This window comes from Phacochoerus africanus, chromosome 11 (assembly GCF_016906955.1).
Source record: "Phacochoerus africanus isolate WHEZ1 chromosome 11, ROS_Pafr_v1, whole genome shotgun sequence".
NCBI classification, from domain to species: domain Eukaryota; kingdom Metazoa; phylum Chordata; class Mammalia; order Artiodactyla; family Suidae; genus Phacochoerus; species Phacochoerus africanus.
Genome location: NC_062554.1, coordinates 26,148,966 through 26,164,763, shown reverse-complemented (window position 1 = coordinate 26,164,763; position 15,798 = coordinate 26,148,966). Strand labels below are relative to the sequence as shown.

The 15,798-nt window shown below is 49.8% G+C and overlaps 1 protein-coding gene across 1 annotated transcript in view; it reads right to left on the bottom strand.

Annotated features, from left to right (window-relative positions):
- Nucleotides 1-15,494, bottom strand: part of PANX1 (pannexin 1) — a 49,774-nt gene extending 34,280 nt beyond the window's left edge. Inside the window, exon 1 of the mRNA XM_047752897.1 lies at nucleotides 14,706-15,494. Coding sequence (XP_047608853.1) covers nucleotides 14,706-14,886 — 181 coding nt within the window. The 5' untranslated portion in view covers nucleotides 14,887-15,494. The remainder of the gene's footprint in view (nucleotides 1-14,705) is intronic.
- Nucleotides 15,495-15,798: the final 304 nt, after the last annotated feature.

The following is a 15,798-nucleotide window of genomic DNA, read 5'->3' as shown; positions in this document are numbered from 1 at the left end:
CACATGACAGACGCAGATGCGGAAGTGGCAAATGCTCTTTTCTCAAAGAACTTCGGGAAAGAGAAGAAGAGATACCTAGTTTCTCAGAGGCAGGTATTTAATGCCTCAGAGTCTTTGTGCCAGGAGCATGCCAGAAGAGCCAAGGCCCCCTGCTCTCCCCAAGGGCTGTTCTTTCTGTTCCTATCACAGCCGTTCTCCCTAAGGTACTCAGACCTCGATGGTGCTGAGCCCAGCCCAAAAAGCACCCATGGGGCTCAGTACTACAAAGAGTTCAAAGACAGAGCATGGTGCCAAGAGGAGCTTTCATTGACTGCTGGTCAGAATGCAAAACAGTACAGCCACTTGGGAAGACAGTCTGGCAGCTTTTACAAAACTACACACACTTTCGCCATCTGATGCCACAGTTATGCTCTTTGGTATTTACCCAAAAGACCTGCAAAGTCACATCCGCACAAAAACCCACACGTGGATGTTTATTATAGCTTTGTTTGCACTGGCAAAACCTGGAAGCAACCAAGATGTCCTTCAGGAGGTGACTGGATCAACTCTGGTACATCCAAACAGTGGAATATTATTCAGTACTCGAAAGAGCTTGAAGTCCAGTGGAGGAGGCCAAGAATATGAACCACAAATGATAACAGACCAAGAAAAAAAATTGCAGGAGGTAATGGCTGAGCCAGGGCAGGCGTTCACATTCAAAGGTAGGAGAGGAGAAAACCCAGGCTAGGAAACAGCGCAAGAAAGGCTCGGAGTTGTTAAAGTTCACCACGCTTCACTGTGCCTGGAACAGAGTCCAGCTGGACATCCTGGAATGACACACTGGGCAGTCTTGAGTTGATGCTCGGATACTGGCGAGGGGGTGGGGCAGGGTAGGGTGGGGGAGCTGTGTTTGAATGCCCTCAGGGCTGTAGTCCATGCACCCACTGAGGCTGCAGTGCTGAACTGGGCATGGGGCTGGCCGTGATTCTAACAGAGCAGGCGCCTTTCCCAGCAAGAGGACAAGGAGTGGGGAGGATGACCCCATGGCAGCAGGGCCGAGATCCAGCGCACACTGGCAGCTTCTGTCCTGGGATACAAGCTGGCTTTGCTTTCAGTGCGCTGTTGCTCAAACACAGCACAGGGAGAGGACAGAGTACACAGGGGAGCCTGATAACTCAGGCTTCAGAATGAGAGCTGCACACTCCAGGCTGGCTTTGTGTGCCCCTGGCCTCTATTGGCCTTAGTTCCTCATCTATCAGAGTCATAAAAGTATCAGGGCATGTTTAATAGCTAACCTTTAGTGAGCGCTTACTATGCCCCAGACGCGGTTCTAGGGTTCATGGGTGTTAATGTATTTAATTCTCGCCACCCTGGGAGATAGGTTCTGCTAATACCCCATTTACTGATAAGGAAACTGGGCACAGAGAAATTATGGAACTTGCCCAGTGTCTCATAGTGAATATGTGATGAGCCACTGGACCCAGGCAGTCTCTCTCCAAACTCATATCTTAATTAGTATTACACAGTCTCCCCAAAGGGAAAAGATATAACAATCTTGAAGGATTTCTGCTGGGAAAAATAAGCTAAAAGAGGTGTCAGTATATGGTGAAAAGGGATTGTTATTTAAAATATACCAAAGAGGAGCTCCCTGGTGGCTCAGTGGGCTAAGGACCCAGAGTTGTCACTGCTGTGGCACGGGTTCAACCCCTGGCCCAGGAACTTCCACAGGCCATGGGACGGGACAAAAAAAAAAAAGAAAGAAAGAAAAAATGCAAAGGATTTGGATTTGAATAAAGAAGATGTGACATACAAACACAATGGAACATTACTCGGGCATAAAAAAGAATGAAATAATGCCATTTGCACCAACATGGATGGACTCAGAGATTATCATACTAAGTGAAATAAGTCATAGAAAGACAAACATCATATGATATCATTTATACGTGGAATCTAAAAAAATGATACCAATGAACTTATTCAGAAAACAAAAATGGGAGTTTCCGTCATGGCTCAGTGGTTAATGAACCCAACTAGTATCCATGAGGATGCAGGTTCGATAACCTGACCTCACTAAGTGGGTTAAGGATCTGGCGTTGCCATGAGCTGTAGTGTAGATTACAGACTTGGCTTGGATCCTGAGTTGCTGTGGCTGTGGTGTAGGTGGGCAGCTGCAGCTCTGATTCGACCCCTAGCCTGGAAACTTCCATATGCCGCAGGTGCAGCCCTAAAAAAAAAAGTGAAAAATAAAAATAAAAAAATAGAAAGGTAAAGCCTTAATTTAAATAATGCATATGCACATGTGTGTATGTGTTTGCACACACAGCAATGAATAATATTGGTCCTGAGGACAGCAGGGGAAGAAAGGCATTAAGAGCATTGCCTAAGTGCACAGGCGAGAGGCAACATTTCTTTTCGAACGCCAATCCGCCCAGCTATTCACCTCCAGGGCCTGCCAGGCCCTCTGAGAATAGCAGCTTCTCACAGGCCCCCAGTGGACAGGGCTTCCTGTTCTGCCGGGTGATGAGAGCCGACCGCTGGGACCCACCCTGGACCAGGCTTCCACGTGGCCCAGGCTCTCCCCTGCCAAATACAGCCTTCCTCACGGTCCACTGTGGCAGGCTGGGCTTCAAAAGCAACCATGGGCCCCAGAGCAGAATGTGGCCAGCCTGGGTCCTTCCCACATCAGCTCCAACATTCCAAACAGTGGGGAGACAGCATCAGGTGCACCCACAGAGCTCCCAGCAATGGCTCCTGGTAAACCCTGATAAGTCATCTGCCCCCACACAAAGCACCATGGTGGAGTCCGAATGCATGTGACAGCCCCTGTCCTCCAAGACCCCGTCTCTCTTTCAGAGTCGGGAAGCCTGAACTTAACTGCCATCGCCCCTAATCAGTCTCGCCACATCTCCAGTCCAGTCTCCACAAAGTATCTGGGGTGACATTTTTTTTTTTCCTTTTTAGGGCCACACTGATGGCATATGGAGGTTCCCAGGATAGGGGTCAATTCAGAGCTGTAGCTGTCAGCCTACACCAGTCACAGCAACATGGGATCTGAGCTACATCTGCGACCTACACCACAGCACATGGCAATGCTGGATCCTTAACCCACTGAGCAGGGCCAGGGACCGAACCTACATCCTCATGGATATTGGTCAGGTTTGGGTTCATTACCACTGGGCCAAGCTCTGGGCCTCAATGGGAACTCGTGGGTGAGATTTTAAAATGCACATCGGATTACATCATTGATAACTAAAAGCCCCCAACCACTCTGGATAAACTCTAAAATTCAAATCCCTGAGACCCTCCATGATTGGACCCCACCCATCCCTCTATATCACTCACCTCTCCCCGCTGCTCAGGCCCTGGGAACACTGATCTTTTCTGGGTTTCCCAAGAAACCATGTTGGGTCTCACACATGATCACTCAGCCCAAGTGCCACTTCTCAGCCACCCCCCGTGCCCCTGACTGGGTGACACTCCCGCAGTGGCCCTTGTTCCAAGGCACTTATCACAGCCAGAATTCTGTAATTATTGGGACGCCATCTCCCCTGCCAGGCTCTAAGCTCCGGGGACCACGTTTGCTCCTTCCCTGATAGACCCCAGGGCACAGAGCAGTGCTCGGTGAGTAAGCGTCCAATGAATGAATGAATGGATGCAAAAGGTGAGCAAGAATAATTACGGTAAGGCAGGCCACGGACTGCGGGGCCCGAATCAGAAGGGTACGGGCGGCCCACAGGAACTAATTTTAGTCCAGCGTCCTCATGTTACAACGTCTGAAACTGAGTCTAAGGCGAGGCGCCTTCTGGTCTCACATGCTCCACACAGCTGCTCCTCGCTGGTAAGTGAGAAGTGTCATATAAAGTGTATCATTTTCCTGTTCTGCAATTCACTGAAACGTATGCACCGAAGAAAACCTGAGAAAAATAAAGGTTTAGTGTTTATAGAGACTCAAAAGGCATGAAGCCTCTGGACTCTCCTCCCTCCAAGGGACACGGGAGAAGGAAAGGTAGGCAAGTCACAGTCACCAACCCCCAGACGCATTGGAGCTGAGCCTCTGGTGTCCCTCTCAATTGCACTCAAATCTGCATGGTTGCTGGAGAGAAGCGTGAGCTCTCTGTCTCAGCTTGGTGGCTGCTCACACTATTTTTTTTTTCTGGCCAAGCCCAGGGTATGCAGAAGTTCCCAGGCCAAGGATTGAACCCCTGCCCCTGGCTGCTCACAATATCAAAATGTCCCTTCAGATTGGAGACACGTATGTGACTAGTTTCAGAGTCAACCAACATGTACTGAATACAAACCATGTGTCAGGCTCTTTCCATACATGATTTTGTTTAATAGCATTGTTATCTGTTTTGCAAAAGATGACCTAGGCAGAGAGGTGAGGTGAACCTTGCCAAGCAAGGGTAAAGCTGAATAAGACATCTTTATAGTTCCTAATAAATAATATTTGCTAATTTTGCTACTTAATTAAATTTAAACACGAAACAGGGCTCAGAAGGGAAACAACTTATTTATTTTTTCAATCTCTGGCTTAAAAAAAAGATAAAAGAGATAACTGACAGATGGGGAAAGAGGGAAATATTTTATAAGCCAATGATAACCAGCTGAGACCTGAGAGTCTCTCTAGGATCAAACACCCTAGGCCAAAAGGCAACGGTAAAGACGCTGGAGACAGTGAGCAGCTCTGGGACCTGCAAGAGCCCAGAACTGTCCCATGAAATTCCAGTGTAAATGAGACTGAAAGAGTGAGATGCCTTTTCTTTTTTTTTTTTTTTAATCAGACACAACAGACCTTATTTTTTATTTGCAGGGTTTTTTTAATTAAAAAATTTTAGTGAGTTCCCATCGTGGCTCAGCTGACTAGCATCCATGACGATGCAGGTTCGATTCGTGGCCTCACTCAGTGGGTTAAGTCTGGTGTTGCTGTGAGCTGTGATGTTGTTCGCAGACATGGCTCGGATCTGGTGTTGCTGTGACTGTGGTATAGACCAGTGGCCACAGCTTTGATTCAACCCCTAGCCTGGCAACCTCCATGTGCTGTGAGTGAGGCCCTAAAAAGACCAAAAAAAAAAAAAAAAAGAAAATTTTTTAGGAGTTCCCATTGTGGCTCAGCAGGTTAAGGACTTGACATTGTCTCCATGAGGATGTGGGTTCAATTCCTGACCTTGATCAGTGGGTTAAGGATCCAGTGTGGCTGTGAGCTGTGGTGTAGGCTGGCGGCTACAGCTCCAATTCAACCCCTAGTCTGGAAACCTCCACATGCCACAGGTGCAGCCCTAAAAAAGACAAAACTTTCCAGGTTGATTGGTGGGCTACCGTGTGTTAGCCTAGGGTCTTTTCATAGATGGACCACAATCCTGGAGGCCCAACTCCTGGCATGCACCATGTATTCTTGTTCTCTCCACTCCCACACAACAACAACAAGAAATTAACATATTTTGAGGAATGTATCTACTAAAGATGTAACAGTCTGTGCTAGGCAAGTGGGTCACTCTGACTGCTGAGCTGTCAGTTTCCTTCCTGATGGTTCCCACAGTCTATGATTTTATTTATCCAAGTTACTCGGGTATCTGTCTTGCCTCTACAAACAAGCCAGGATGACAGCAATAACAGAATGGTCAGGTATTTCATGAGAAGTAATAGACCAGGAGAATAATGCAAAGAGTCCTAAAATAGGATCACGTACATAAGGGTTTATTACATAATAAGGAAAAGCATCATCATCAATGGATAGGGAGTGGCTTCCTCCATAAACGACACTTGGAGGGGTTGTCAGCTAGTCTTGACTTATACCATCCAGAGAACAAAACAGATGGAAGAGGTAAATGGTGAAAGAAAATCATTAAAGATAATGAGAAAAAAAAAGATGGAGACTTAACTGTTCCAGAGCTGAGCTAAATCAATCTCATCACAGCACTAAAGAAAGAAAAAGTTAAAAGATGGACAGGTTTGATGACTTGAGTTCTTAAGTTCTGCTTCTCGAAACTTCAAAGGTAACTGACAACTGGAAAGGAAAATACCTGCAATAAAAAAAAGCCAGGAGTTCCCGTTATGGCTCAGTGGAAACGAATCTGACTAGTCTCCATGAGGACACAGGTTCGATCCCTGGTTAATCCCAGTGGATTAAGGATCTGGTGTTGCTGTGGCTGTGGCGTAGGCTGGCAGCTGTAGCTCTGATTTGACTCCTAGCCTGGGAACCTCCATATGCCGTGGGTGCAGCCCTAAAAAAAAAGAAAGAAAGAAAAGCCAAAAAATTTAAAACTATTCTAGCTAGCCATATAAATAATCAATAAAAGCCACTGAGAAATTAATATTCCCCTTTGAAAAATTAGCAGAAGTCCAGAACAATTCACAGAATTACCTAAATGGTAACAATATATATGGAAAAATGTTCAACACAGTAATTAAATGTGACTTAAAACAGTGCCCTACCTGAACTGTCACCAATAATCACTAAGTGCTGATGACAGTGGTGAAAAGGGAACTTAACTGCTGGTGGAAGTGTCCGTGTCTTTTCCAGAAAATCAGTCCCCAGGCGAATCCAGAGCCCTGAACAAGTTCGTACACTTTGACCTCAGAACTAGACATACAATTTGATGAAACACTGATATCTTTATGGCTTAGGGGTTAATATTCAGCAGTGCTCCTCACAATGATATGTATTTGAGCAAAAAAAAAAAAAAAACAAAAAAAAAACTGTGAAAAGGTTCAACTCAACACACTTATGTAACAATTAATTTTGCAGCCACAACAAAAAAAGCCAGTTTATAAGATTTAGGAACATGGTAAATTGACCAGATTAGGTGTCTGGGTTTTAAAAAGTACAATACGAGTTGTCCGCTATGGGGAAAGCCACCACGATTTCACAGAAGCTATCTCTGGTGCTGGAATTACTGCTCTTTTCTTTTTTTAATCCATATTTTCTATGATAAATCCTGTCTTTATAATTCAGATAGAGACACGTATGAACAATTTTTGAGAAAAAGGAGTACAACCTTTAGAGAGGATGAATAAATCAATGAGAAGAATACCTCCTTTGCTGACACACACCTTGTACCCCACACAGGGCCAGGGTCACCTTCAGGCCACCTCCCCCGTCACCCAAACCCATGTCCCCAGCTGTCCTCAGTAACCCCATGGCGCACAGCTGTGCCTGCCTCGCTCAGCCAGGACACGATGGTCCCAAACTGCCTCCCCTCGCCCACCCTGGACCAAATTCATCACCTTAGTTAGGGGTTTGGGAAGGAAGCACTCTGCAGAGGAAGGGTGACGATGTTTGCATGGTTTTTAAAAGGATGTTGCTAATCTAAACCTGGGATCTGCAAAGGCTCCAAGAAGCCTGGTTCAGTTTTTGCTAGGGGTGGGAGTTTCATCTATTTCGGAATAATAGGGTTTTTTCACAATCTCATGTCTTTTCTTTCTTTAGGGGGTGAGGGTGGGCAGGGGGTGGGGAGGACGGAGAAAGGGAGTAGAAAATAATTAAATATGAATCTTTTTTTTTTTTTTTGGTCTTTTTGCCTTTTCTAGGGCTGCTCCCACGGCATATGAAGGTTCCCAGGCTAGGGGTTGAATCAGAGCTGTAGCCGCCTGCCTACACCAGAGCCACAGCAACGCCAGATCTGAGCCACGTCTGTGACCTACACCACAGCTCACGGCAACGCCGGATCCTTAACCCACTGAGCAAGGCCAGGGATCGAACTGCAACCTCATGGTTCCCAGTCAGGTGCGTTAACCACTGTGCCATGACGGGAACTCCTTAAATACGAATCTTTTAATTTTTTTAAAGACTAGGTCTTTTAAAGTCAGGGAACGGTGTACACTGAAACAGAACAAATGCTACTTGGGTAAGTTCTAGTATGTTTTAAAAATCAACCTCATCATTACTAAATGTTTGCGTGTTATCAGTCAGTTCACATTCTTTCCTCTATTACTGTTATTCTAGTCAACTCCAATGACACTATCTAGAGTTCACAAATGTTTTTCATGGTTTGTTGTTTTTTTTTTTGTTTTTTTTTTTGGTCTTTTTAGAGCCCCATCCACCGCATATGAAAGTTCCCAGGCTAGAGATCGAATCGGGGCTGTAGCTGACGGCCTACACCACAGCCACAGCAACTCGGGATCCAAGCTGCATCTGCCACCTGCACCATAGCCCACAGCAACACCAGATCCTTAACCCACTGAGCAAGGCCAGGGACTGAACCTGTGTCCTCCTGGATCCTAGTCGGGTTTGTTACCACTGATCGATGATGGGAACTCCAATGCTAGTTTTTTTTAACATAAATTCTTTCAAGACACATAAAATCCCATCACTGACAACAGAATAACTAACACTCAGGATCCCAAAATGCTAAAATCCCCACGGACACCCCCGATGACACTGTTCATTTACACACTCTATTGAATGCCTGTTACGTATCAAGTTTTATGCTGGAAACTCCGGACAGAGCAGTCTACTGGACAGAGCAGAATACCGGACAGAAAACAGACGTACCCTGTCCCCAAGGAACTTACAGTCTGGCGGGGAGATAGCATTCAAGAAAAATTATGCAAATAATTACCCCACTGAAACCTGTGCTAAGTGCTTAGGAGGAAATGCACAGTGTGCTACGAGGACACATTCGAAAGTCCAAGGAAAGCTGCCATCTGACCCCTGAAAGGCGCTGTTTCCTTCTTAAAAGCAAGAGCTCATCGAAATTCCTCTTCCACTCTTCTGATAAAGCAACATTTAGGAGGAGTTAGAGGTAGAACGTATGCAAGGCAGCAATTTCTTCTACGTGAAGTAAGAATTCAAGAAAGCAAAACTTTCCTGGAAAATGACTTCATCCTTCTGGAAACCAATACTGTTCTCTTCTCCTTTCCTTTCAATGCTGGGAGGAGGGAGGTCCCTACAGAAACTTTAGTGCCAAGAAGCTTAATGTGTAATCGTGGAAAACTTGAAAGAAACTAAATGTACATCACGAGGGGGGCGCTTGGATGAACCGTGATGAGAACATTCTATGCTATGGACTATCTGTCTGCCCGTCTATTAAAAAACAGTGATGGAGTTCCTGCTGTGGCACAATGGGATCAGTGGCATCCTGGGAGCACAGGGATGCAGGTTCGACCCCTGGCCTGGCACAGTGGGTTCAGGATCCAGCCACAGCTTAGGTCTCAACTGTGGCTCGGATCTAATCCCTGGCCCTGGGAACTCCATATGCTGCAGGGAGGCCAAAAAAAGAAAAAGAAAATGAAATAAAAAATAAAAAACAAGGAGGGGACACCTATGGATTGACATGGAAGGCTCCCCACAACATACTAAGTGGGAAAACGCAAACCACTATGATGAGACTCATTGCAGTTAAAAACCAATGTGCATACAAATGTGTTCTATTAATGCTGAGAAAGGGGGCTTCCTGGCTGTACCAAGTGTCTGTGGTGGCCGCCTCTAACACTCTGTAAGGGAGGTTTATGAATCCTTTACCAGGAGAAGGCATTTAGGGACTACCTGTACAATAAAAATACAACAAAACAGTAAGATGGAAAACCACGGATGCAGCAGTAGCCTGGACAGCAGGCATCCTTCTGAAAGGGGACTAGGAGGCTTTCTGGGCACTTTGGCTTGAAGTGTGGGCTGGGGATGTGCTGTTATGCGGCCTTTGCCCTGAGGTGCTAAGTCTTAGTGCAGCTTACAGCCACCCACAAAAAGAAGCAATCGGCTCCGCCACCTGCTATGTGCTCAAAGGCGGCCTGGACACACTCCCAAGGAGGTGCCTAAACTCAGCCATGACAGCGCAGATGACTTAAGCCAGCCGGCTGCTGACTCAATTGGAAGGAAACAGGAGGGTATCTGGGGGCTCATAGCACTGAAAGCAGCTGCAGCTCTATCTGCCCCCTGACTCACTGGGGCTGGCCCAGCGCCCGCCCTGGAATGACAGCAGCAGAGTGGAGCTAACCCAGAGGGACAGAGTCCCTTTGTCCGAAACGATGGCCATCCCCTGGGAGGACACGGAGGAGAGAAGGTTCCCGGGGCACACCAGTCACTCTCGCCCAGGAGTCCAATGGCCGCCTTGCTGCTCATCTGGTCCAGCCAGCCTGGCTCCGGGCATGAAGCATCCTGGTGGGGACAGGGGCTCTGCTCTCCCGGCATCTCCTAACACGCCAGGCCAGGGCGCCAGGGAATCAGAGCAGTGCTGACGGAAGAACATCTCAGCCTCAGGCCCTGCACAGCCCTAAGTCAAGGGCACTGCGGACCCATCTAAAGATGCTAAGGACAGGAATCCCTTTCAGAGCCTGGCTATCGAAAAAGAGCACACTTAGGAAATTCATTTCTTCAACAGTTAAGACAAATACTCCCAGAATTCAGAGCTTGAGGGTCATGCAGCCCAATTATGCTTTTACTCTACACAGAGCTGTCACAAGCTATTTCCTGAACTCTCTCTCTCTCTCTCTCTCTCTCTCTCTCTCTCACGATATATGGATAAAGATATAGATATAGACACAGAGATAGAGATATCTCAGGGCAAAAGGTGCTGCACCTCTAGAGGCACCTGGAGCCAGGTGTGTTAGAAATGAAGGCCCTTCTGTGGCACCGACCTCTGACCCCCTGCACCATCCATACTGGTGACACCCATGTGCTCTCTGAGCCATAGAGAACAACACCCCTCCTTCCACAGAGCCCTTCAACATTTTAAACACAGATTCCTCCTGGTCGCAAAAATACTGCAAAAGAGAGTTCCCACTCTGGCCCAGTGGGTTAAGAATCTGACTGCAGCGGCCCAGGTCACTGTGGAGGCCCAGGTTCAATCCCCAGCCTGGTGCAGTGGGTTAAAGGATCCAGGGTTGCCGCAGCTGTGGTGGAGGTCGCAGCTGCAGCTCAGATTCAATCCCTGGCCCAGGAACTTCTGTATGCCATGGGTGCCACCACTAAAAAACAAAAAACAAACAAACAGAAAAAAATAAATAAATAAATAAAAACTACAAAAGAGAATCTGAGGTACTAACAATTTAACCTGTGCAATATAACCTATGCTTACAAGTCAAGTGGGGCAGCTTGGTCCCTCCACAATGGCCAGATCCTGTAATGCTACTATTATCAGAGGCGGATGTCAGAGAGAGAGCCATGAATGGCTTCACCACGTGTGTTATTAAGTGACACGGGGTCCCTGGTGACAGGGAAGTCTCCCTCCCCATACCAGGGAGCCCCCTTACCTCGAGCTGGTGAACTCCAGGCACGGGTTGGGACATGGGAACTGCAACCTTTGCCCTGACCTCGGCATCTGACCTGGAGACAGAGGCCCTGCCTCCCTTCCTGATGCTGCCCCTTTCCTGGAAGGGCCCTCTTCCCCTCAGGCCCGCCCTTCTCCACAGGTGAACCAGGAGTGTTCTCTAACGTGCTCCGGCATTTCCTTCACCGTATCGTAATTGAGCACCTGCTGTATGTAAGACATGATGCAAGGCCAGTGGAGAGAAAAAGCAAAGGCCGGTGAAATGCAGTACCAACTCCCCTTCCCTGACTCCCACCGTCATTTAGTCTTTTGAGCCCAAAGTCACAATCAAATTTAATCTGTCTTCTGCTGCTGCCAATTAATGGGTCAATGGGTTTTTCCCCCCCCCCTTATCCAATTTACCCTCTAGGGGAGCCAGGCCTGCAGTACTTTAGAAGAGCTGAGCAGAAATGTCAGGCCTAACCAGACCAGGAGCACATCTGAATTCTTACATCCATCCAATAGTCTCCGCTCACTATGCAAAAGCCTTGAAAAAATGCTCGGGCCACAACTCAACACAATCTCCTAGCAACTCGCTCCAGAATGTTTCTGCTTGTAAGTCCCGCCATTCCAGGGCCAGTCAGGCTCAAGGAGCGGTCACAGCCCCAGGCTGCTAAAAGGCCACCAGAGCCGCGCTACAGCTTGACCATGGGCACCAGCCCCTCTCTGGCCTTCTGCACCGTATCCCTACACCACGGACAGACGGCAAGGCAGAGCTCCTTCTGCTCCCACCCCCAGCCTCACAGGACCCCGCTGTACCCATTCCACGCACTCATTTCTCCGCCTCTTCTCTCCTCTCTCAAGACTTTCTTCTGGCTTCATCTAAGGTCCTCCCTGATCCTGTCTTCATCCCACAGCCTGTCCCAACCTGGGGAGTCCTGATGCCCTCGAGAGGAGGACACAGAGTCTGCTCAACACCGTCACCGAAGCCCCCTGCCCACCATCACCCACCTGGTCGCCAGAGCGCGACACTGTCTTGTCACCGAATCACACACTGCTGAACGATGCTCCCTCCAGTGGGTTTGTTCCAGCGCCCAGCTGGACAGTCAACCCTGCAGGGCGGGGAGAGGACCGTACCTCAAATTCCTTTTGCCCCCACCCTCAACACACAGCAGTGCAACACACGGAGCATAATTACTGCGTAAACCCAAACAAATGCCTCTCAGACGGCCCATCCATTAGGGTGTATCTACAGCACTCCTGGTGCAGGGGCCTCGGGAGTCCCTCTCGGCTGTGGGCTAGAGGTGAAGTTTGATCACTGAGGGTAAGCAGCACCTCCCTCCTGGCATCAGACAGGGCCCACGTCTTCTGACTCCTGGGTCCTCGGGGCCCAGCACTGGGTCCAGCCACAGCTGGTACACAAGAAACAATTTGCTGAACGGAAAAATTATCTCCAGGACCATGCAACGGGGTGGTTTCCCCTTCTATTGGCAGCCTCGACTCCTAGCCATCCGGACAGCAGAGGGAAACTCCACGACTCTCTCTGTCTGCTCAGCGACAAGGAAAACTGAAAACTACTTTCCAAAATGAATTTAGCAACTTCCTGTCAAGACAAACAACTGGTGGTGCAGGTTACAAAATCAGGCTCACTGTAACCTTTTTCTAATTAACTCTTCTTTCAATTTCACTCTCTCCATCAATACCATTCTCCAGTCATCCAGGCCCGCAGCCTTCCCAGCATCTTTGATCGGTCTCGGCCCTTCTTGGCTGATGAAAAACTAGGGGCCCCAGAGCTGCTTATTGCTCCTCGCTGTCAGAAATCCCGCCCACCTTCCCCATCTTGCACAAGACCTCAGCTGATGCCCCATCTTACTGCATCCAGCCGCCCTACCTCCACCGTGCCTCCTTCACAGACCCGACAGGCTACCCTCAGACGATTAAGTGCCATTTTCACCTGGCCCAGCCTCTGCTCAAATGATAACTTTGCACTTTTTATTTTTCTTTTTAGGACCCCACCCGTGGCCTATGGAGGTTCCCAGGCTAGGGGTCAAATCAGAGCTATAGCTGCTGGCCTACACCACGGCCACAGCAATGCCAGATTCCAGCCTCATCTGTAACCTACACCACAGCTCCTGGCAACGCTGCATCCTTAACCCACTGAGCGGGGCCAGGGATTGAACCAGAGTCCTCATTAATACTCGTCGGGTTTGTTGCCCCTGAGCCACAACGGGAACTCCCCATAACTTTGCACTTTTTTTTTTGTCTTTTTGCCATTTTCTTGGGCCGCTCTTGCGGCATATGGAGGTTCCCAGGCTAGGGGTCTAATTGGAGCTGTAGCCGCTGGTCTACACCAGAGCCACAACAACGTGGGATCTGAGCCGTGTCTGCAACCTACACCATAGCTCATGGCAATGCCGGATCCTTAACCCACCAAGCAAGACCAGGGATTGAACCTGCAGCCTCATGGTTCCTAGTCAGATTCGTTAACCACTGAGCCACAATGGGAACTCCAACTTTGCACTTTTTAAACCATCCAGTCTGTACCCCTTTGACTCAGGCCCACATTCACTCTCATTTTCCAGGAACGGTGACTAATCCTCCTGCTTCAGGTGGGACATTCAGTCTTCTTCCAGGACCACATACCATCCTCTGCCATCTCCAATTCTTGGCAAGGCTCATCCTTCTGCTTATCCAAATCCCACCCAGGCTCCAGAGCTCGGGGCCAGCCCAACTCTCACAGAACCTCTCCCCCACCACCCAGCCCCACAGAGCTGTGTCCAGCCTCACACACCGCGCTCCTGTTGACTCATACACACTCTCTCCTGCCCTGAAAGTCAGAACTGGTGAGGAGGAAGACAGTCGCTTATTAGCCACGTGATCCTGTCCAAACCACCAGGTTTCAGAATCTCACAGAACTGTTGCTATGAGCAATGAGAATTTATTTGAAGGGCACTTTTGTTCCTTCCACATTCAAAATCAGGGCGTCCAGGTAGAAGATCTGGGTTCCCTTCTGAAACCGGCCAAGAGCAGTTATTTCCCACTATTCACAGCTGCAGAGCTGAAGTCTCAGGACACACCAGTTATGCACTTTTCACGGGGGACTTGTCTTCACAACCTCCCTTTAGCCACTCGGGAGCTTCTGTGATACAAACTTTGGGGGTGCCTGCATAAATGGGAGTGTGGGGGAGAGGAGACTGTTGTTCTTGGCAAATCTGGTGACGGGAGCGCAGGTCTTACGACAGGGACGTGAACACTAAGCCACAGCAAGGATCAGTGGGCAGCAGCGAACAGGAGACCAGGGGAGTAGGGATTCGAGCAGGGTCTACAGGGGGAAAAGGAAGCCCACGGACAAAGGATGCTTCAGACCAGAAACTCCGGCTATCTTCCTTCCCATCGTTCATGCCCATGACAGCGGCGAGCACTGCCAGGGGCGGCCAGTAAAATCACTTCTAGCCGGAGACCAGGGCTCCTCTGATAAGAGACCAGGGCACTTCTGATAAGGCCGGCCCAAACCACTGCGCTACCGCCCGCCCGACTCACCGATTGAGATTTCCTGCGCGAAAGCCAGCGAAATGAGCAGCAGCGGCAGCCCCACGGCGATGCACGTGACCATCTTGTCCACGGCCAGCTCCAGCCGCAGCCCCTTGAACTTGGGCTCCGAGGGCTCCTTCAGCAAGAAGTCCGAGAAGACGTACTCGGTGGCCAGATGGGCAATGGCCATGGCTGTGGCGCGCCGGGCTGGGCTAGGCAGGCCCACGAGGGCAGGCTTGGGTACCGCTGGGGTCGGGAGGGTGCCTTCACTCAGGCACTGGCCTGGCCCGGGCCTCTCGCTTTCCCTTTGCCGGCTCCACAGTTGCTCCCACACCCCGCCAGCCTTTGTGTCTCCGCCGGGCGCCTGGGCTGGGGGGTCCCGAGACTGCTTTGGAGGCACTGGCTCGCGTCGGCTCCTTTGCCGCGGGCTGGAGGCGGAGCCGCCTCCGCAGATCCCCAGGACGCGCGCGCCAGCCCTGCCCAGCGCCTCTCCTGCGCGCCTGCGAGCGCGAGAACCAACCACAGAACAAAGCGCTTGCCTAGCCCTAGCCCCTCCGCCGCGCCCAGGGGGCCGGCCGGTGACCGCTCGGCCCGCTCCGTCGTGCTTTTCCGGAACCTCGGAGGCGCCCGAATACGGAGGGGCGTGGAGCTTCCGGAAGCCGCAGTGACGCGGGGCGAGGTGGGCGCGGCAGCATCCCTCCACCTTCCCAGCAAAGCGAGCGTCGCCGCGAGTGGTGCCTCGGCCAATCCTCGCGCCCCTCCCATCCTCACTCTCTTTACTTCCTGACACCAGGGATTTTTGAAATCGTTGCTGACACCGACCTGTTATTCTGTGGACCGGGCCCCCCCCCCCGCCCCTTTACGCTTCAACCCCAAGATTTCTGCATGGTGGAATCAGGTTAAAAGGAGATACAAACCCTTCCAAGAGCAACGGGTGCCAGAAAAGCGCATCGCTCGGTGTAAACCCAGCATATGTGGAAGAGGAAGCCCCACATACGCTTCCGGGAGCACTGCGGGACTGGGAGGCGCGGGTCCGTGGTGGTGAGCCCTGCATCTGACTAGGTCTCAGGCCTCTATTATCGGTGCTGGGTCTGCGCTTCGC